Raw genomic sequence first — 23,915 nt, forward strand, 5'->3', positions numbered from 1 at the left:
CATCAAAGACGGGCACCTCAGCACCTCACTCTACCGCAAGCCCACGGACAACCTCACGATGCTCCACTTTTCCAGCTTCCACCCTAACCACGTCAAAGAGGCCATCCCCTATGGACAGGCCCTGCGAATACACAGGGTCTGCTCAGACGAGGAGGAACGCGATGGACACCTACAGACGCTGAAAGACGCCCTAGTAAGAACGGGATATGATGCTCGACTCATCGATCGACAGTTCCGACGGGCCACAGCAAAAAATCGTGTAGACCTCCTCAGAAGACTAACAAGGGACGCAACCAACAGAGTACCCTTCGTCGTCCAGTTTATCTTTTTATATGAGCAAGATCCAAGTTTATTCATACCTTCAAACTGGATTGTTTGACATCCACAATCAGTTTCAATTGCACATAATTAAGAATTACACTTTAAATTTATACATTTTGTTTTTAATTGCGTTTTCTAAAGACCCCAATAAACACTTTTTAAACCAGAGTAGTAATGTCTTCTGTTTACTTTACAATACCGTTTCATCTCCATGAGTTATCTGCTCAATTTTTGTGAAATTAGCTATCTTATTGTATGATAAATGTTCAACATAGGATGGGTATTTTCTCCACGCCAAGTGACATTAATATCTTTTATTATCGGTGCTGTGTTCTGCATGTTATTAACTGACTAAACACAACTGTAGAATATGCTGTAATAAATTTATGCTAATTTGAAGTACTCGAGGCCTAAAATGGGCAGCATAGCTTGTTTTTATTAATGTCTGGCCCCCTGGTTGTTGGAAACCTAGCCTGAATGTCCCAGCACTGCTGAGTTCCCAGTCTCCACTGCAGGGACCAGGTACTTTACGGATGGTAGGAAACGCTAAAGGAGAGTCTCCTCTCGTGGCATCTGGCTTGGAATGCCATTGGAAAAGGCCTTTTGAGCCACTCATCCACGAGTGATGAGTCTTGGCTTGAGGTGATAAGGAACTGGGGGCAAATGCAGGAATTTCATCTTCCCAAAGTCAGTCCCAGATCTCCTATTTGCCATCAGCCCAGTAGAAGGGATAAGAAAACCTAACCAAGATAGGGTTCTCCCACCTCTTCTAAACCCAGCCATAGCAAGTGAGATGAAATTACCTTGCTAATCCTGTTCTTGTACATCATAGTGGGGTCCCTACATGCCGTTTGGCCAATCTCGATCCAATTTCTATGTGCATAGGCCCACAGCAAAAAAAAAACAAAATGCTGTTAAACTGAGGGTCTTGATGGTGTGGCAATTCAACAAATGGGAGGTGAAATTCTGAAGTTGCAAGTGCATTTTGGGAAGACTAGAATTAACTTTGCTTTTCTTCTGACACTGCACCAGTAACAGAAACTTAAAACGCAGTTATTAAATATCTACGTGCACACTTCCTATCCAACTTCTTGTCACAATTTTTGGTTATACCTTTGCCAGCATTAAAAGTGCCTATGTAAACATTTAGAATTGAAATCCTGTGTATAAACAGTTGCCCGTAGTGATATAGTTGCAGGCTGTAGGCAGTTGTGGTGGTATGGAGCATGCTTCTGAAATCTTCCAACTCTACTGCTATTGGCATATAAGAACATAAGAACATAAGAAATTGGAGCAGGAGTAGGCCAATCGGTCCCTCGAGCCTGCTCCGCCATTCAATAAGATCATGGCTGATCTGATCCCAACCACAAATCTAAAGAACACAAGAAGTCGGAGCAGGACCCGGCCACATAGCCCCTGGGACCTCTCCGCCACCCACAGGGCATTGACCGATCCGAACTCAGCTTCATGTCCAATTTCCTGCCCGCTCCCCATAACCCCTAATTCCCTTTACTTCTAGGAAACTGTCTATTTCTGTTTTAAATTTATCTAATGATGTAGCTTCCACAGCTTCCTGGGGCAGCAAATTCCACAGACCTACCACCCTTTGAGTGAAGAAGTTTCTCCTCATCTCAGTTTTGAAAGAGCAGCCCCTTATTCTAAGATTATGCCCCCTAGTTCTAGTTTCACCCATCTTTGGGAACATCCTTACTGCATCCACCCGATCAAGACCCTTCACAATCTTATATGTTTCAATAAGATCGCCTCTCATTCTTCTGAACTCCAATGAGTAGAGTCCCAATCTACTCAACCTCTCCTCATATGTCCGCCCCCTCATCCCCGGGATTAACCGAGTGAACCTTCTTTGTACTGCCTCGAGAGCAAGTATGTCTTTTCCTGCATACAGTTATGGAGACCAAAACTGTATGCAGTATTCCAGGTGCGGTCTCACCAATACCTTATATAACTGCAGCAATACCTCCTTGTTTTTATATTCTATCCCCCTATCAATAAAAGCCAACATTCCGTTGGCTTTCTTGATCACCTGCTGCACCTGCATACCAACTTTTTGATTTTCTTGCACTAGGACCCCCAGATCCCTTTGTACTGCAGTACTTTCCAGTCTCTCGCCATTAAGAAAATAACTTGCTCTCTGATTTTTCCTGCCAAAGTGCATAACCTCACATTTTCCAATATTATATTGCATCTGCCAAATCTCCGCCCACTCACCCAGCCTGTCTATATCCCCTTGCAGGTTTTTTATGTCCTCCTCACTCTCTACTTTCCCTCCCATCTTTGTATCATCTGCAAATTTTGATATGTTGCACTCGGTCCCCTCCTCCAAATCGTTAATATAGATTGTAAAGAGTTGGGGACCCAGCACCGACCCCTGTGGAACACCACTGGTTACTGGTTGCCAGTCCGAAAATGAACCATTTATCCCAACTCTCTGCTTCCTGTTTGATAACCAATCCTCCACCCATGCCAGAATATTACCCCCAATCCCGTGATTTTTTATCTTAAGTAATAATCTTTTATGTGGCACCTTGTCGAATGCCTTCTGGAAGTCTAAATACACTACGTCCACTGGTTCCCCTTTATCCACCCTATACGTTATATCCTCGAAGAACTCAAGCAAATTTGTCAGACATGACTTCCCCTTCATAAAGCCATGCTGACTTTGTCCTATTAAATTATGCTTATCTAAATGTTCCGTTACTGTCTCCTTAATAATAGACTCCAAAATTTTACCCACCACAGATGTTAAGCTAACTGGCCTATAATTTCCAGCCTTCTGCCTACTACCCTTTTTAAATAACGGTGTTACATTAGCAGTTTTCCAATCTGCCGGGACCTCTCCTGAGTCCAGGGAATTTTGGAAAACTATCACCAAAGCATCCACAATCCCTACTGCCACTTCCCTCAAGACCCTAGGATGGAAGCCATCAGGTCCAGGGGATTTATCCGCCTTGAGTCCCATTATTTTACTGAGTACCATCTCCTGAGTGATTTTAATCGTATTTAGCTCCTCCCCCCCGAGAGTCCCCTGTTTGTCCAGTGTTGGGATATTCTTAGTGTCCTCTACTGTAAAGACTGAAACAAAATATTTGTTCAGCATTTTTGCCATCTCCATGTTTCCCACCATTAATTTCCCGGTCTCATCCTCTAAGGGACCAATGTTTGCCTTAGCCACCCTTTTTCTTTTTATATAACTATAGAAACTCTTGCTATCTGTTTTTATATTTTTTGCTAATTTCTTTTCATAATCTAACTTCCCTTTCTTAATCAATCCTTTAGTTACTTTTTGCTGTCTTTTGAAGAATTCCCAATCTTCTATCCTCCCACTAAGTTTGGCTACCTTATATGTCCTTGTTTTTAGTCGGATACTATCCTTGATTTCTTTACTTAGCCACGGGTGGCTGTCATTTCTTTTACACCCTTTTTTCCTCAGTGGAATATATTTATTTTGAAAGTTGTAAAATAACTCCCTAAATGAACACCACTGCTCATATACCGTCTTACCCTTTAATCTATTTTCCCAGTCCACTTTAATCAATTCCGCTCTCATACCATCATAGTCTCCTTTATTCAAGCTCAGTACGCTTGTTTGAGAATCAACCTTCTCACCCTCTAATTGGATATGGAATTCAACCATGTTGTGGTCGCTCGTTCCAAGGGGATCCTTAACTAGGACATTATTAATTAATCCTGACTCATTACACAGGACCAGGTCCAAGGTTGCCTGCCCCCTTGTAGGATCAGTTACATACTGCTCAAGAAATCCATCCCTGATGCACTCAATGAACTCGTCCTCAAGGCTGCTCTGCCCAATTTGATTTGTCCAGTTAATATGATAATTAAAATCCCCCATAATTATGGCTGTTCCCTTATTACATGCCCCGACTATCTCCTGATTAATACTTCTTCCAGCAGAGTTGCAACTATTAGGAGGCCTATATACTACGCCCACTAATGTTTTTTTTCCCTTATTATTCCTTATCTCCACCCAAACTGTTTCATTATCTTGATGCTTTGTCCCAATATCATTTCTCTGTATTACAGTGATTCCTTCCTTTATTAACATAGCCACCCCACCTCCCCTTCCTTCCTGCCTGTCCTTCCTGATTGTTAAATACCCTGGCATATTTAATTCCCAGTCGTTGTCACCCTGCAGCCATGTTTCTGTAATGGCCACAAGATCATACCCATACGTAGTTATTTGTGCCGTTAACTCGTCCATTTTATTACGAATGCTACGTGCATTCAGATAAAGAACTTTCAAATCTGTTTTGTGACGCTTAGTTCCTGCTTTTTCCTTTTTTAACACTTTACCTATTACTCCATACCTTCTGTCCCTTCCTGTTACGCTTTCCTCTCTCTCCCTGCTCAGGTTCCCAACCCCCTGCCACTTTAGTTTAAACCCTCCCCAACAGCACTAGCAAACACTCCTCCTCGGACAGCGGTCCCGGCCCTGCCCAGGTGCAGACCGTCCGGTTTGTACTGGTCCCACCTCCCCCAGAACCGTTTCCAGTGTCCCAGGAATTTGAATCCCTCCCCCTTGCACCATTCCTCTAGCCACGTATTCATTTGAAATATCCTCCTATTTCTACTCTGACTAGCACGTGGCACTGGCAGCAATCCTGAGATTACTACCTTTGAGGTCCTATTTTTTAATTTACCTCCTAACTCCCTATATTCTGCTTTTAGGACCTCATCCCCTTTTTTACCTATATCGTTGGTGCCTATGTGCACCACGACAGCTGGCTGTTCGCCCTCCCCCTCCAAAATGTTCTGTAGCCGCTCCGAGACATCCTTGATCCTTGCACCAGGGAGGCAACACACCATCCTGGAGTCTCGGTTGCGGCCGCAGAAACGCCTGTCTATTCCCCTTACAATTGAGTCCCCTATCACTATAGCTCTGCCACTCTTTTTCCTCCCAGCCTGTGCAGCAGAGCTACCCGTGGTGCCAGGAAGTTGGCCGCTGCTGCCTTCCCCTGATAAGTCATCCCCCCCAACAGCATCCAAAGTGGCATATCTGTTTGAGAGGGGGATGGCCACAGGGGACCCCTGCACTACCTGCCTGCATCTCTTACTCTTCCTGGTGGTCACCCATTCACTTCCTGCCTGTATACCCTTTACCTGCGGTGTGACCAACTCGCTAAACGTGCTATCCACGAGTTTCTCTGCATCGCGGATGCTCCACAGTGAGTCCACCCGCAGCTCCAGCTCCGAGATACGATCGGTCAGTAGCTGCAGGTGGACACACTTCCCGCACACATGGTCGGCAGGGACACTGGTAGTGTCCATGACTTCCCACATCTTGCAGGAGGAGCATATCACGGGTGCGAGGTCTGCTGCCATGACTTGCCTTAGCTGAGTTACCCCTTTTAAATTACGTTGAAATTAGAAAATGTTAACTATACTAGGGACCTAGGTTCACTAAAAAAAACACTATCTGCTATAAAACCTGCAGATCTTCCCTTTCTTATTACTTTACTTACAGTAAAATGGTAGAAATACTCACCTGAACCTACTCACCAATCAGCTGCCTCCCCTGTGCCGCGTCACTTTCTGACTGGTGACGTCACCCCGAACTGCCGCTGGTCTCAGAGTCTCGCTCTCAGAGTAAGCTCTGGTCTCGCTCTCTCCGCGCTGTTTTTATCCCCGCTCTGGTCTCGCTCTCTCCTGCCGCTCACCGCTCTCAGGTCCACTACCGCTCTGCAGGAAAAGCAAGGCAAAGCAGCACCTCCTTCCCCCACTTCACCTAACTCCCACACGTACCGAACTCTCAGCACACTGTGTAATATCCGCACACCGTGCAGTCCGCACTGACAGGCCCCTGTATTTCTACAGTTGAGACTCAGATGAGTCAGGCCTGCCCCACCTTCAGGGACCAATTGAATCTGGCTAACCAATTAACTTGCTACAGCAGCTCTCTGCTGAAGCCTGACAGAAACTTAGAAATTTAAACTTTTAAATTGACCTTAAACAGTTGAAGCAATATGCACTAGATTTAAAGAGATTAACCCTTCAACTCCCACACGTACCGAACTCTCAGCACACTGTGTAATATCCGCACATATATTTTTAAAAAACTTGTATTCAGCTGACCTTGGACAATGCCATAGGAAATTTACTAATTTTTTGCAGAAGAGATTGTTCAATTGCATAAAAGGTTTAGCTCCTAATGCTAAGTGGTTAAGATGGAAGTACTACAGTAGTGACTGTATTCAATTTTTTTTGGTGATGGAAGAGATGGGAAACAAATGTATGATCTTGTTCTGTACAAATTTGTGTAAATGTTTCCAAAATTAATTCATTGGGGAAAAATGCTTTTCTAGGCTGGGGTGTCATCAATTCACACAACCTGTCTATGAGCCTAAACCAATTGAAAGTGGAGCCTCTAAATCGCTGTTCTTTCCTGATGAAGCAATTAACAAACATCCAAGATTTAGGTGAGTTAATGATGACCTAATGTTAGTAAACAACATCCTGCTTATTTCTGTAAAAGTAAAATGCATATTTGTGGGTTTTTAGCACAGTAAAGTCTAGCAGTCATCTGCTTAGATCATATTGTATCAGCAAGTGAATTCTTGGTCAGGTGGCCGCCTTCACTCGTCTGTATCATGGTGTGGCACAGAACACCGTTGTATGGATTGGTGAAGCAGACTACTTTTGGCAGCACTTCTGTCGCCTACATCAAAATATTCTTGTTTTATTGGTTTTGTTCCATTTAGTCAATCCAGTTTCTTTGCTACTGCAAAAAAATTGTGGTAAGAATGTGGCAAATGATAGAAACAGTTACCACCAAGTAATGCCAATATTGAGATCAAGATGGCTCAATATGGCCAAGATCTGTTCAATCCTGATTACTTTTTCCTCTTTTTTTTAATGTCCATTTCCCAATTTTAAAAACCTGCATTGAAAGGTGTGGATCTTTCACTGTGTCCATTGTGCATATCTATCTTCTGTCTTTCCATTTTAGCAACACTGTTCATATTCTGAACCTTGGCACAAGGGCTCAGTGTAACCAGCTTTTTAAACATTTGTAGGATGACTATCCATAACGATATTCAAGCTCACTGATTTTTTTTCCCATTGTTCCAGAGTAGCTTTCCTATCATTTTTGAATCACTCCTGGCTGCTTTTCTAATCTCCAGATGAAGTTGTGGGATGGTGTTGCCTTTCAGCGGTTCCCTCGGGCAAAAGCTGTGGGGCAACACTATTCCTTTGTTCTTTATTTGGTATCACTTAGCAGTATGTGGAGGATGTACAAAAATACTGAATAAACCTGCATTTAGTATATGGGGCTTCCTTCCTTTATGTAAGGGATTCCCTTTCTGCTACTTAATATCTGAAGTTTATTTTGTTGGGTATAATTGCCCTGCCCTACACACTCCATAGTGTGCATGTGCTGCATACTATGCATGTCAAAGACGACTGACTTGACACTATCTTAAGGTGAAAATGCCTTGCAGTGTCCAGATTTTGATTGCCTATCTTTGTATTTGGAGGATGAACTATATCCTAGAAGAAAGAGATGTAGAAGGTTGCTAATCTAACTCATCAGCTAGTGCAAATTATAGATTCGTACAGCACAAAGAGGCTGTTAGGTTCATCGTGCCTATCCAGTTAGTCCCACTCACCCGCTTTTTCCCCATAACCCTGCAAATTTTTCCTTTAAGTATACCTCCAATTCCCTTTTGAAACTTACTAATGAATCTGCTTACACCACCTTTTCAGGCAGTACATTCCAGATAATCATAATTTACTGCATTTTTTTAAAAAAAGCTCCATCTCCCCACTGATTACTGATCCACCTGCCATTGGAAGCAGTTTATCTTTTATGTACTCCTATCAAAACCCCTCTCCCCTTTTAACCTTTTCTCATCCAAGAACCCCAGCTTTTCTAGTCCCTCCACATAATTATCCATCATCCCTGGTATCATTCTTGTAAATCCCTTCTGCATCCTCTCCAAGGCCTTGACATCCTTCCTAAAGTATGGTGCCCAGAATTGAACACAATACTCTAGCTGAGGCCTAACCAGTGATTTGTAAAGTTTTAGAATAACTTCCTTGCTTTTGTACTCTCTCTAAATATTCTTATCAGTGGCTACACTGGAGAAAAGTTAGAAATTTGCCTGATTTTAAACTAAAATAGAATCAATATTTTAGTTATCTTCAGTGCATTTCTCTGTGGAATCTATAGATTCATAAAAGAATTAAATATGAATTGGAATACCTCCAGCGGCACATGCTGCTGTTTCCCCCTTCAAAGCCTCCACTTTCATTGCTTCAAACTGAGTTGAGTCTCCCACACCCATGTACCTTTTTTGGCTGTTTTCTTAGACTGCATTAAAATTAGCCAATTCTTGGACTAGTAAGTTCTATAAAATGGGATATGCACACCTGCCTGATACAAGCTTAAGAGACTTCAGTAAATTTTGTTTATTTTTCATGATGCCATCTGTTTGTTGTGTTGGATTTCTTTCATCAGCACTTTGACCAGGAATATCCGACACAGGCGGGGAGAAAAAATAGCCATTAACGTACCAAGTAAGTAAACATTCTAAATTGACTTTCACAAATCTCTGACTTGAAAATTCTCCTTTTCCTCCCTCTCCTGAAACTAATGATCCAAGATGTATGGTGCTGGTTCCATGGGTGCCAAAAGCTCTGAGGAGATTTGATCGGTGTTAAGACTTAGAGGTTTCGATAAAATAAATAAGGAAAAGCTGTTTGCACTTGTTGGAGTTGGTAACTAGAGCTTAATGTAAATTTAAAATCATAACCCCTTCCTTTCTTTTGGTTAAGAGAAATCTTTCTACACAAAGGGCTGTTGGGATTGAGAAAGCCCTGCCAGAAACAGTCGTGAAAGCAGAATTGATCACTTTTTTAAAAGGGAAGTGGATACATATTAAAAAGTATGGGGGGAAAAAGCAAGGGAATAGGACAAAGTAGATAGCTCTTTTAGAAGCTAGCATAGGCACAGCGTGCCAAATTGCTGCCTCCTGTACTGTAACATTTTATGATTCTACTCCAAGAAGTAATTTTTCATATGAGCCTAAATTGGAAGGGTCGGGAATCTGTCGAGTCCAATCCTGGCCTCACCAAACATCATCATCTATACTTTACCATTAGATAAGTCAGCAGTGAGCCCTTTCGCTGTTCAATACTCCAACCAATTGCTACCACTACTGAGGCCCACTGACTCAACACAGACCAAGGTTTGCAACCACCTTCAGCTAGAAGTGCTGAGTGGACGATCCATCTCTGCCTCCTCCAGATATCCCCACCATCACAGAAGCCAGTCTTCAGCCAAATATCAAGTCTTCAGCCACGTGATATCAAGAAAGGGCTGAGTGCACTGGATACAGCAAAGGCTATGGGCCCCGACAACATCCCAGCTGTAGTGCGGAAGACTTGTGCTCCAGAACTAGCTGCGCCTCTAGCCAAGCTGTTCCAGTACAGCTACAACACTGGCATCTACCCAACAATGTGCAAAATTGCCCAGGTATGTCCTGTCCACAAAAAGCAGGACAAATCCAATCCGGCCAATTACCGCCCCATCACTCTACACTCAATCATCAGCAAAGTGATGGAAGGTGTTGTCGACAGTGCTATCAAGCGTCACTTACTCACCAATAACCTGCTCACCGATGCTCAGTTTGGGTTCTGCCAGGACCACTCGGCTCCAGACCTCATTACAGCCTTGGTCCAAACATGGACAAAAGAGCTGAATTCCAGAGGTGAGGTGAGAGTGACTGCCCTTGACCGAGTGTGGCACCAAGGAGCCCTAGTAAAATTGGAATCGGGGAAAACTCTCCAGTGGCTGGAGTCATACCGAGCACAAAGGAAGATGGTAGTGCTTGTTGGAGGCCAATCATCTCAGCCCTAGGACATTGCTGCAGGTGTTCCTCAAGGTAGTATCCTAGGCACAATCCTCTTCAGCTGCTTCATCAATGACCTTCCTGCCATCATAAGGTCAGAAATGGGGATGTTCGCTGATGATTGCAGTGTTCAGTTCCATTCGTAACCCCTCAGATAATGAAGCAGTCCGAGCCAGCATGCAGCAAGACCTGGACAACATCCAGGCTTGGGCTCGTAAGTGGCAAGTAATATTCGTGCCAGGCAATGACCATCTCCAACAAGAGAGAGTCTAACCACCTCCCCTTGACATTCAACGGCATTACCATCGCTGAATCCCCCACCATCAACATCCTGGGGGTCACCATTGACCAGAAACTTAACTGGACCAGCCACAAATACTGTGGCTACAAGAGCAGGTCAGAGGCTGGGTATTCTGCAGCGAGTGACTCACCTGACTCCCCAAAGCCTTTCCACCATCTACAAGGCACTGGATGAGTGCAGCTCCAACAACACAAGAAGCTCGACACCATCCAGGACAAAACAGCCCGCTTGATTGGCACCCCATCCACCACCCTAAACATTCACTCCCTTCACCACCGGCGCACAGTCGCTGCAGTGTGTACCATCCACAGGATGCACTGTAGCAACTCACCAAGGCTTCTTCGACAGCACCTCCCAAACCCACGACGTCTACCACCTAGAAGGACAAGAGCAGCAGGTACATGGGAACAACACCACCTGCACGTTCCCCTCCAAGTCACACACCATCCTGACTTGGAAATATATCGCCGTTCCTTCATCGTCGCTGGGTCAAAATCCTGGAACTCCCTTCCTAAAAGCACTGTGGGAGAACCTTCACCCCACGGACTGCAGCGGTTCAAGAAGGCGGCTCACCACCACCTTCTTAAGGGCAATTAGGGATGGGCAATAAATGCCGACCTCGCCAGCGACGCCCACATCCCACGAACAAATTTTTTAAAAAATCACACCTGGAACATTCTGCTCTGGCTGGTTTAGTACCATGCCAGGTCATATGTTTATCCACAGAGCCATTGGGTGGGACTCATCTCCAATCCAAGGACCATGCATTAAAGTGTTTTACAAGTGAAAGTTATTAGGTGAACAATTATTCTCAATGTGAATTACATGCCCTCGTGTATCAAACATTTTGTTTTGAGTGTGCTTTTGCAGAATAATCATTAAAGGGCTCCTCCTTAGAACCTAGTCGGCCTACATTTAATAGTAGCAGATGGATTCTCTTGATATTAGGCAGGAATCCCCACCTGCATGTCGCCATTGAATGTTTTATAGTTAATATGTTTATAGATGGAAATGAGTTTTGCTGTGTTCTCCTAACAACAAAAGCTTAATGATAACTGTTTAATTGATCAGTCTGTAAACGGACTGCTTATTGCATTGAGGTCTGCCGATCTTGTCCTCTACAGTGAAATGTTGGTCTACTGAGCTGCACGGAGAGATCTTTAACCTTAACAGGACGAGTTATTGAAAAATAAAATGCTGAGAGAAATGGGGAAAGATACTATTAGTGAACTACTTGTCTTTCCATTTATGGAAAATAAAAGTAATATTTCCCTTTTTCAAGTCTATAATGCTACCAGCTGTTGCCAGGCTTATAACTTTTTCTCCCTTGCAGTTTATAAAGACACAAATATTTCCTCTCCATTTATTGAAAAGTTTCTTAATGATGATGGAGAGGCAGCAAGAGCAACAAAACCTGATCACATCTATATGGATGCTATGGGGTTTGGTATGGGCAATTGCTGTCTTCAGGTGAGTGTTCAGTTTCAAAATTTGACAGTGATAATGTTATCTGTTTAATTTCTCATTTATACTCTTACGTACATACCTCTTTTGTGATAGGTGACATTCCAAGCATGCAGCATCTCAGAAGCCAGGTATCTGTATGACCAACTCGCCACAATCTGCCCTATTGTGGTAAGTGCAAAGGAATCTTGGTCTCTGTTTTTGAATTTTCATTCTCCTGATGCCATCACGTACAGCATAAAGTTGATTAACAATAAAAAGGGAAGCAAAGTCTATGGAAAGTACATTTGATTTTGTGAACTCTCCATTTTATAGTGGAACAAACAGACTGACCTAGCAGATTTCAGTATATCTTGCTGTTAGGTGGCTGTATGACATCACTGATGGGGAATTGTCCTGGAGTGACCCTATACAGTAAAACTAGGAGCAGCCCGGAGCTAACCTGGAGTCCTAAACCTTGGCGCATGGTTTCCTGAGTTTGGGAAGCTCTGAATCGGTGCTTAAGATGGTCCAAAGTTGCAATGGAACAGGTCATTTTAGAACTGGTAATGAGACAGGATTAATTAATGACCTCAATGTAAGAGATACCTTAAACAGTGATCATAATATGAGAGAATTTCACATCCAGTTTGAGAGTGAAGATCTTATCTGAAACTACTGTATTAAACCTAAATAAGGGCAATTATAAAGGAATGAGGACAGAGTTGGCTAAAGTGGACTGGGAAAACAGATTAGAAGGTATGACTGTGGATAAGCAGTGGCAGACATTTAAAAAGATATTTTATGACACAACAAAAATATATCCCAATAAGGAGGAAGGGTGCACCAATCATGACTAACAAAGGAAGTTAAGGATGGTATCAAGTTAAAAGAAAAGGCATACAATGTGGCAAAATTAGTGGTAAGCCCGAAGATTGGGAAAACTTTAGAAACCAGCAAAGAATGACTGAAAAAAAGGGAGAAAATAGATTGAGAGTAAACTAGCAAGAAATGTAAAAGCTCTTACTGTCAAGTTTCTATAAGTATATAAAAAGGAAGAGGGTAGCTAAAGTAAACATTGATCCCTTAGAGGATGAGACTGGGGAAATAATAATGGAAAAGAAGGAAATAGCAGAGGAATTGAACAGATATTTTGTATCTGTCTTCACAGTAGAAGACACTAATAATATACTAATAATAGATAATCAAGGAGCAAAGGGAAGGGGGGAGATCACTATCACTAGAGAAAAAGTACTAGGCAAACTAATGGGTCTGCAGGCTGACAAGTCCCCTGGACCCGATGGCTTGCATCCGAGGGTCCTAAAAGAAGTGGCTACAGAGATAGTGAATGCATTGGTTGTAATCTTCCAGAATTCACTAGATTCTGGAAAGGTCCCAGTGGATTGGAAAACAGCAAATGCAACGAAAGGAGGAAAACAGAGCAGGTAACTATAGGCCAATTAGCCTAACATCTGTAATTGGGAAAATGCTAGAATCAATTATTAAGGAAGTAGTAGCAGAACATTTAGAGACTCAAAATAAAGTAGAGTCAATGTGGTTTTATGAAAGGGAAATCGTTTGACAAATTTATCAGTTCTTTGAGGAAGTAACGAGCAGGGTGGATGAAGTGCCACATAAAAGGTAACTGCACAACGTAAGAGCTTATGGTTGGGGGTAATATATTAGCACGGATAGAGGATTGGCTAACTAACAGAAAAGAGTCGGGATAAAGGGGTTATTTTTAGGATGGCAATTTGTAACTAGTGGAGTGCTGCAGGGATCAGTGCTGGGGCCTGAACTATTTACAATCTAAATCAATGACTTGGATGAAGGAAGCGAGTATACTGTTGCCAAATTTGCTGCTGATACAAAGATAGGTGGAAAAGTAAGTTGTGAGGCGACCAATGTTTACTTTAGCTACCCTCTTCCTTTTTATATACTTGTAAAAGCTCTTACTGTCAGTTTTTATATTTCTTGCTAGTTTACTCTCAATCTATTTTCTCTTTTTTTCAGTCCTTCTTTGGGAAGACTTTAGAAACCAGCAATCTTCGGACTTACCACTAATTTTGCCACATTGTATGCCTTTTCTTTTAACTTGATGCCATCCTTAACTTCCTTTGTTAGTCATGGTATAGACAGGTTAAGCGAGTTGGCATACATTTGGCAGATGGAGTATAATGTGGGAAAATGTCACGTCATCAACTTTGGTAGGAAGAATAAAAAAGCAAATTATTATAAATGAAGAAAGACAACAATGCTGCGGTAAAGGCATTTGGGTGACCTCGTACATGAAACACAAAGTTAGCATACAGGTGCAGCAGGTAATTGGGAAGGCAAATGGAATATTGGCCTTTATTTCTTTAGGGATGGAGTATAAAAGCAGTGATGTCTTGCTGCAACTGTACAGGATGCTGGTGAGACCACACCAGGAGTAATGTATACAATTTTGGTCCCCTTATTTAAGGAAGGCTATACTTGCATTGGAGGCGGTTCAGAAAAGGTTTACTAGGTTGATTCTGGGTATAGAAGGGTTTTCTTATGAGGAAAGATTTGAACAGGTTGGGTCTATACTCATTGGAGTTTAGAAGAATGAGAGGAGATCTTATTGAAACATAAAATTCTGAGGGGGCTTGACAGGGTAAATGCTGAGAGGATGTTTCCCCTCAAGAGAATCTAGAACTCGGGGGCATAGACTCAGAATAAGGAGTCGCCCATTGACTGAGATGAGGAGAAATTTCTTCTGAGGGTTGTGAACCTTTGGAATTCTTTGCCCCAAAGAGCAGTGGAGACTGAGTCATCAAAAATTTGTCTAACTCAGCCTTGAATATATTTAATCAGCAAGGGAGTCAAAGGATATGGGGAACAGGTGGGAAAGTGGAGTTGAGGCCAGAATCAGATCAGCCATTATCTTATTGAACGGTGGAGCAGGCTCGAAGGGCCAAATGGCCTACTCCTGCTCCTTTCTGTTATGTTCTTATGTAATTGCTATTGCATTGAATTAAGACCCTTGAAATCGGTAATCCTCATGCAGCCCTGACCTGGCGGAACTTGGCAAAGGTCAGAAAATTGTTTTTCTTTTAAGTCAAACAAATTTGTTCTCTAAATATTTTGTTTGTCTACATAAAATGGCAGAATGCTTTGAATTTAAAAACAACATCCCCTCTTCCCTCCTTAAATGACTGCTCTTAATCTCTTCATTCCACTTTTCCAGTTTTTCTCCTCATTCCCCTACTGAAGGTGGCGAGATACTGACATATATTTCTGTAGGTAACAGCAATCCTCCAGTACATCACAGGTCTCCATTCTTCACATGTGAGCCTTAACAGTAAGTGTTGGCAGTCTGTGACTGTGGGCACATGACAGTCAAGCCTGACCTTATCTGGTGCAGGCACTTTATAGCAAGGGATATTATATGGTGATCAGGAGCTCAGGCCATGATTTTTTTTAATTTTCCTTGCTTCTCTAGTTGAATATGAAGACCAATTGTAGTCTCACTGCTGCTCTGGTTGAAGTTTAACTTTATTGCACAGAAGAGAGATTTAACTGGGATCTTCCTGGTCTATCTCATACTGATGCAACAAACTGTGTATTTGCTTTTTATTTTGAGGAAAATCAATTTCTGTTAAAATCATGTTGGCATAGTATATCTAGAACTTATTGTCGTCATGCCAATTTGACTTTATTCTTCCTGCTAGGTGTTGATGCAAAAATTGTTTTTTTTGTTGTAAATAATTCTCACCACTAGGTGGTGGCATACAATCAAAAACGAACTTGGGTTATATTGAATAATCCCGCTGCCTGCATCTCAACATTCGTGCTGCCTGGCGATTTACCTGATAGCTGTGAGCAGCCAGGCCTAGCTGCACTGTTGAGTGGCTGCTCACCAGAAAGGGGGCCTCAGTATCATGAGTGGCTCGCACCACTTAAAGGCAGCCTGTATCTCTCATTTGCACAATATAAGATATGGGTCCGCATGGAAATGAGACATCCCACATGTAAAACACAGATGCAGGTCCCACCCCTGTGTTTACAAACTGTTATATATTCAAACATTGAATGAAGGTTGTGCACTACTAAATCCCACATCTTCCAATCTGCATGCCAAACCTTGCCAATCTGCTGATCTGAGTTTGTAGCAGGCCTGAGAAAGTGTGCACCAAGGTTCTCTGATGATGCACTAGAGGCCTTGGTGCAAGAGATGGACACGTGGTAGATGAAATTTGAAGCAGAGAAATGAGAAGTGATACATTTGGGTAGGAAGATTAAGGAGAGGCAATATAAACTAGAGGGCACAATTATAAAAGGGATACAGGAACAAAGATATGGGGGTATATGTGCACAAGTCGTTGAAGGTGGCAGGGCAGGTTGAGAAAGCGGTTAAAAAAGCATATGGGATCCTGGGCTTTATAAAATAGAGGCATAAGAGTACAAAAGTATGGAAGTCATGATGAACCTTTATAAAACACTGGTTCGGCCACGGCTGGAGTATTGTGTCCCGTTCTGGGCACCGCACTTTAGGAAAGATGTGAAGGCCTTAGAGAGGATACAGAAGAGATTTACTAGAATGATTCCAGAGATGAGGGAATTTTAGTTACGTGGATAAACCGGAGGAGAACAGGGATGGTTGCGAGGAGATTTGATAGAGGTATTCAAAATTATGAAGGGTCCAGACACAGTAGATAGAGAGAAACTGTTCCCATTGGCGGAAACCAGAGGGCATAGAATTAAGGTGATTGGCAAAAGGACCAAAGGTGACATGAGGGAAAACTTTTTTGCACAGCGAGTGGTCAGAATCTGGAATGCACTGCCTGAGTGGTTGGTGGAGGCAGATTCAATCATGGCCTTCAAAAGGGAGCTGGATAAGTACTTGAAAGGAAAAAATTTCCAGGGTTACGGGGATAGGGTGGGGGAGTGGGACTAGCTGGATTGCTGTTGCATAGAGCCAGCAAATGGCCTCCTTCCGTGCTGTAATCTTTCTATGGTTCTATGAGCAACCCCTAAAGGAAAATGGATGTGAATTCAACAGCCTATTGTCAGCTGGAGCAATAAAGCTCCTGCAACAAACTGGGGCTAAATATTATCAGGAGGGAGAAGGGCCAAGAATAATCATAGCATATACTCTTCTACTAAAAAGAACAGAACAATCATGTTAATTAGGAAATCAGCAATGGGCTGATTTTTGACCTGACTTCACAGGGTGAAAAGGTTTGAGGCAGGCAGAAGATGTGTACTAGAAAAAAGATGGTAACCAGACACCTGCTGTTTTGACCTTGTAGGTGGCGAGGACTTGTGATGGCAAGATTGAGGGGTTTGAAGTGGGTGGCAAAGTTTATATGGAAGGTGAGGTTGAAGAAATCTGAGGAGTGAGTTCACTTTTTGGTCCCAATTACTGAGGATGAAGAGTTGCTCGAATGTAGGCTGAGTGAGGACAAATTTTTTGGAAAGAAAACACTGGGAGAAATTTGCAGAGGCAGTAGACAATGAGGATCTTTTGAAGGAGAAGTGAAAAGGGCTGTAGAGAATGAGTTCAAATGAGCAATTGCTAGAGGAATATTGGAGTAGGACAAAATGAGATCTGGAGGTGAGGGCGTCACTGTCTCCATGGTCCTTTAAGTAGGGACATGGTGGAACATGTTTCTGGATGGGGTAGCCTTGGTGAAGGGATTAAAATGCTGTGGGTGAACCAAGTTTGTCAGGCTAATTCAAGCTGTTCAAATATCAATTTTAAATACTTTTATTTGCCATATCTATCTTTCCCACCCATTCTTATTTTAACTTTCTATATTTATGACCAATACCCTGTCTTGTAGAATTTAAAGCACTAATTGTGTTTATTTTCATCTGACTCTTCATGTTCTTTGTTCTTGTTGAGGTGACATCGAACTAAAAACAAAATTAGCCTTTTGGGGACTGTTTTCATCCAGAGTTCAGTGAGTTTTTAATGTCACATAGAAGAGTGCAACTGCTAAAACTAGCCATTTTTTAAAGTGAATTCATAAAGGAAATTAAAACAATGACAATTGTGCAGATATCTCCCTTAAACATTTTAAGGTACACTTCACAAGACTGAACTCCTGACATGCAAGTAGCCAATTCTCCGATCTGCACTCCCATCAAATGAGGCTCTGAACCAGGAGCACAGCCTTGCAGTAGTTACCCTTTTAAAATGCAAGTTCAGTCGAATGACACCTCCACTGAAGATGACGGTGATATTGTGCAAACTGCTCCATCTAGATGTTCACATGCAAAATTGTCATCTGGCAATAACATTAAGAAGTTACGTTCTGCTTTTTGTAATGGTTTTAAAAAAAGAACCTCAAGTTTGGTGAATGAGATTTTGAGATTAACAGTAAAATTATTTGGTCTGTACACAGGCAAAACTGCCTTCCAAGAATGCTAGCTTGCTAATATCCTCGTCTCTTTAAAATTACAGTATGTAGAAGTCAGTGGCAACAACTTTAGGCAGAAACAATGCTGATGCATCTAAATTCTGATATACTTAACCCCTAGAAATTAGTCTGTGACTTAAAAGTTGTCATTGATTAATGTAAGTTTCTTATCTGAAAAAGTTGACACAAAGGTGTTAAAAATTTGAGGCCATGTACCAGGTGCTTCAATGTTCTTGCATATTGATGATTGATAGGCACTAAAGTTCTACTGATGGATTAACTTGATTGTAATGTTTAGCTGTTTTTTATTTTAAGATAATGTTGAGTAACTGAATAAAAGTGCTGATACCCATTTAATCAAATCTATGGGCCATTGAAAGATGCTCAAAGACCGGTTACGAAGGACTCACTGGGAATGGCAGAAATATTAAATGAGTACTTTGCAACAGTCTTCACTCTTGAAGACTGTGCTTGACTGTCACGATTTAATTAAACTAGTAATGTTAACATAGGTGAACGTATTGTTTTAGGTAGAATTAAGAACCTGAAAACAGGTGGTGCACCAAGGCCGGATGATATCCACCCGAGGGTCCTCGGAGATGGGACAGGTGCTGTGTGGGCCCCCTGCTCGTATTTTTAAACTAATAAATGTATCTCTACTTGGATAGAGAGAGACATATTGGGGACACCCAACGTGGCTTCAAAAAAATGTATGTCTAACAAATTTGATATTTTTTGAAGTCACCAAGATGGGGGATGAGGGAAGCCCAGTAGACATTGTCTACTTAGACTTCCAAAAAGCATTTGACAAGTACCACACGAGGCTTCTCTAAAAGATCACAGCCTCTGGTACAAATGGTAATATATTGAGCGGGATTGAAAACTGGTTGGAAGGCTGTAGGCAGAAAGTAGCTATAGATGGATTTGGATCTATTTGGAGACTGTCACCAATGGTGTCCCGCAGGGATTGGTGTTGGGACCGTTGCTCTTTACTATTAATGATCTAGATGTTGGTTGGGGGTGGAGGAGATATCTGCAAATTTGCAGATTGTACCAAGATCTGTGCAAGTGTCAGGACTACAGACTATACTCAACTGCTTCAGGTGGATCTTGATGTGTTGGAGGACTGGGTTCATGACTGGGAAATGATGTTTAATTGGGAGAAATGCAGTGTTAAGCATGTGGGCAAGGCAAATGCTCAACATACATACAACCTTCAGGGAAAGCATTAAAGCAGTTGGAGAAAGAGAGATCTGGGCCTTCTAGTGCATAGATCTCTAAAGGTTCATGAGCAATGCTGTGAAGCGATAGCTAGAGCATATAGGGTATTTGGGGTGCATTCATAGGACAATTTGATTATAAGACTAAGCGTACTATTTTGTCCTTGGTCAGGCCTCATTTGGAATACTGTGTCCAGTTTTGGTCTCCTCGTGGATGATATTGAGGCTTTGGAAAGGGTGCAGAGGAGGACCATGAGACCAATTCGCTGCTTAAAGCATCTTGGTTATTGAGAGAGGCTAAAAAAGCTGGGACTGTACACTTCAGAGAAATGTAGACTTAGGGGTGATCTGATTGAGGTTTATAAGATGATGAAGGGGATAGATTGTGATCCAGTTGATAGTTTGTTCCAATTAAATACTTTAGGGAGGACCAGGGGTCACAATTTTAAGTTGTACAAGACCAGATCTAGTTTAGATGTCAGGAGATGCTGCTTTTCCCAGAAAATAGTGGACCTTTGGAACAGGCAGCCGGTTCGTGCGGTGGATGCCAATTTGCTGAATTCCTTCAAGCGAGAGCTAGACCTGTTTCTGGCTGGGGTGGAGGTCACCTCTTACAAAAGGTAGGTAATGTAATGCATAGAATTATCAGGGCCAGGGCGATTGCCTGGATTAGTTTCAATAGCCAAAAGGATCAGAGAGGAATTTACTAGATATTCCCCCACCCCCACATTGGCCTGGGTTTTTATCTGGTTTATCGCCTCTTCCCGGGCGATCACATGGGGTGGGGAGCGTATATATTGTGTTACACAAGTTATCATGATTGTGTGGGACAAGCTGGATGGACCAGAGGGCCTTTTCCTGTCAGTCATTGTTCGTATGCATTAAAGGTAAAATTTATCAAATATTAAACTGAAGCGAATTGCAAATGCTGGACTTTTTTTCTCTGGTGCATTTAAGTTCAATTTTCCTTTCAGATGGCTTTGAGTGCTGCTTCACCATTTTATAGAGGTTATGTGTCAGACATTGATTGTCGCTGGGGTGTAATTTCAGCCTCTGTAGATGATCGAACCAGAGAAGAAAGAGGTTTGGAGGTAACTAACAAGGGAATTCAGAGTTAATGTTTTGCTTGTCATTATTTTAACCTGCACAGCATGAACCTTGTGCCTGATTTGTTGCTTTTGCAGCCTCGTAAGCACAGTAAGTACAGGATCAGTAAATCCAGGTACGACTCCATTGATAGTTACCTCTCCAAATGTGGTGAAAAATATAATGACCTCGAATTAACAATTGATGATGAAATCTACAAGCAACTTCGAGAAGGAGGTAATAAAGTATGCATTAAAATAAAAACTAGGATTGCATTTTTAGAATGTGTATATCCAGTCTCATTGCAAGTTGCCTAATGTCAGCATGATGCTGTGCTTGATTGCTATTAAGACCTTGTTTGTAAAGTACTAATCAGTTTACACTAGTATGACAGTGATGAGGACCTTACCCAATGAAATATTTGTAGCAGACCTTCCTGCTTTAAAGGTACAGACATGAAATTCATTTACTTTTATACTAACATCTTCCAAGAGGAAATGATGTAGTTGTATAAGACTGTAAGAGATAGGAGTAGGCCATTTGGCCCCTTGAGCCTGCTTTGCCATTTAATGAGATCATGGCTGATCTGATTTTTACCTCAACTCCATTTTCCTGCCTTTTCCCCATATCCTTTGACTCCCTTGCTGATCAAAAATTTGTCTAACTCAGCCTTGAATGTATTCAATGACTCAGCCTCCACAGCTTTTTGGGGTAAAGAATTCCAAAGATTCACGACCCTCTGGGAGAAGAAATTCCTCCTCATTTCCATCTTAAAGGGGTGACCCCTCATTCTGAGACTATGCCCCCTAGTTTTAGATTCCCCCATGAGGGGTAACATCCTCTCAGCATCTACCCTATCGAGTCCCCTCAGAATCTTGTATGTTTCAATAAGATCTCCTCTCATTCTTCTAAACTCCAATGAGTATGGACCCAACCTGTTCAATCTTTCCTCATAAGACAACCCTTCCATACCCGGAATCAACCTAGTGAACCTTCTCTGAACTGCCTCCAATGCAAGTATGTCTTTCCTTAAATAAGGGCACCAGAACTGTACGCAGTACTCCAGGTGTGGTCTCACCAGCACCCTGCACAGTTGTAGTATGACTTCCCTGCTTTTATACTCCATCCCCCTAGAATAAAGGCCAATATTCCATTTGTCTTCTGGATTACCTGCTGCACCTGTATGTTGACTTTTTGTGTTTCATGTACGAGGACACCCAGATCCCTCTGCACCGCAGCATTTTGTAGTATTTCTAGATTTCACATAATATTTTGCTTTTTTATTTTCCTCCCAAAGTGGATGACTTCTCATTTTCCCACATTATATTCCATCTGCCAGATTTTTGCCCATTCGCTTAACCTGTCATTATCCCTTTGCAGACACTTTGTGTCCTCATCGCAACTTGCTTTTCCACCTATCTTTGTATCATCAGCAAATTTGGCCACAAGACACTCTGTTCCTTCATCCAAGTCATTGACATTGTAAATAGATGACGCCCCAGCACTGAGCCCTGCGGCACCCCGCTAGTTACAGATTGCCATTTTGAAAGTGATCATTTTATCCCGACTCTTTGTTTTCTGTTAGCTAGCCAATCCTATATCCATGTCAGTATATTACCCCCAACACCATGAGTTCTTATCTTGTGCAGTAATCTTTTATGTGGCACCTTATCAAATGCCTTTTGGAAATCCAAATATACTGCATCCATTGGTTCCCCTTTATGCACCCTGCCGGTTACTTCGTAAAAGAACTCTAATAAATTTGTTAGACGTCGTTTCCCCTTCATAAAACCATGTTGACTCTCGGTTGTATTATGAGTCTCTAAATGTCCTGCTACTACTTCCTTAATAATGAATTCTAGCATTTTCCCAATGACAGATGTTAGGCTAACTGGTCTATAGTTACCTGCTTTTTGTCTCACTCCCTTCTTGAATAGGGTATTAAGTTTGCGGTTTTCCAATCCTTTCCTGGTGAATCTGGTGAATTCTGGAAGATTACAACCAATGCATCCACTATCTCTGTAGCCACTTCCTTTAAGACCCTTGGATGCAAGCCATCAGGTCCGGAGTCTTGTCAGCCTTTAGACCCATTAGTTTACCTAGTACTTTTTCTCTAGTGATAGTGATTGTTTTTAGTTCCTCCCTCCCCTTTGCCCCTTGATTTTCTACTATTATTGGTATGTTATTCGTGTCTTCTACTGTGAAGACAGATACAAAATATCTCTTCAATTCCTCTGCCATTTCCTTCTTTTCCATTGTTATTTCCCCAGTCTCATCCTCTAAGGGAGCAATGTTTACTTTAGCGACCCTCTTTTTATGTACTTGTAGAAGCTTTTACTGTCAGTTTTTATATCTCTTGCTAGTTTACTCTCAATTTATTTTCTCCCTCTTTATTACTCTTTTAGTCATCCTTTGGTTTTTAAAGTTTTCCCAATCTTCGGGCTTAAGTTATCTTTGCCATGTTTGTATGCTTTTTGTTTTAGACTGATACCATACTTTATTTCCTTAGTTAGCCATGGTTGATTCATCCTTTTTGTGGAGTCTTTCCTCCTAACAGGGATATATTTTTGTTGCGCGTCATAAAATATCTTTTTAAATGTTTGCCACTGCTTATCCACCATCATACCATCTAATCTGTTTGTCCAGTCCACTTTAGCCAATTCCACCTTCATTCCTTTATAATTGCCCTTATTTAAGTTTAATACAGTAGTTTCAGACCCAAGATCCTCGCTCTCAAACTGGATGTGAAATTCATCATGTTATGATCACTGCTTCCCAAGGGACCCTTTACTTTGAGATCATTAATCCTGTTTCGTTACCCATTACCAGATCCAAAATGGCCTGTTCCCTGACTTATTGGTCGAAGAAACAGTCCCTAATATACTCTCTGAACTCCTCCAGGGCTATTTTTGCCAATTTGATTTGTCCAATCTATGTGAAAGTTAAAATCGCCCATGATTATTGCATTACTTTTTTTACAAGCCCCCCTTATTTCCTGATTTAATATTTTGCCCTACAGTGTAGCTACTGTTCGGGGGCCTATATACTACTACCACCAGTGATTTCTTTCCCTTGCTATTTCTTACCTCCACCCAAATTGATTCGACATCTTGATCTTCTGAGCCAATTTCATCCTTTAACAACAGAGCTACCCCACCACCTTTACCTTTTTCCTATCCTTCCAAAATGTTAAATAACCCTGAATATTTAGCCCCCAATCTTGGTCACCTTCCAACCACGTCTCTGTAATGGCCTCGAGATCATT

General features: G+C 42.0%; 1 protein-coding gene across 3 annotated transcripts in view; it reads left to right on the top strand.

The window, feature by feature from the left end:
• Positions 1-23,915, top strand: part of gclc (glutamate-cysteine ligase, catalytic subunit) — a 76,988-nt gene that overhangs the window by 33,557 nt on the left and 19,516 nt on the right. For 2 of the 3 annotated variants that reach the window (XM_067983990.1, XM_067983991.1), the window contains exons 5-10: positions 6,663-6,776; positions 8,819-8,877; positions 11,846-11,982; positions 12,073-12,147; positions 20,539-20,655; positions 20,749-20,887. In XM_067983990.1, the coding sequence (XP_067840091.1) occupies positions 6,663-6,776; positions 8,819-8,877; positions 11,846-11,982; positions 12,073-12,147; positions 20,539-20,655; positions 20,749-20,887 (641 nt within the window). The remainder of the gene's footprint in view (positions 1-6,662; positions 6,777-8,818; positions 8,878-11,845; positions 11,983-12,072; positions 12,148-20,538; positions 20,656-20,748; positions 20,888-23,915) is intronic. The other variant, XM_067983992.1, reaches the window with a different exon arrangement.

The sequence above is a fragment of the Heptranchias perlo genome, chromosome 5, assembly GCF_035084215.1.
Source record: "Heptranchias perlo isolate sHepPer1 chromosome 5, sHepPer1.hap1, whole genome shotgun sequence".
Taxonomy (NCBI): domain Eukaryota; kingdom Metazoa; phylum Chordata; class Chondrichthyes; order Hexanchiformes; family Hexanchidae; genus Heptranchias; species Heptranchias perlo.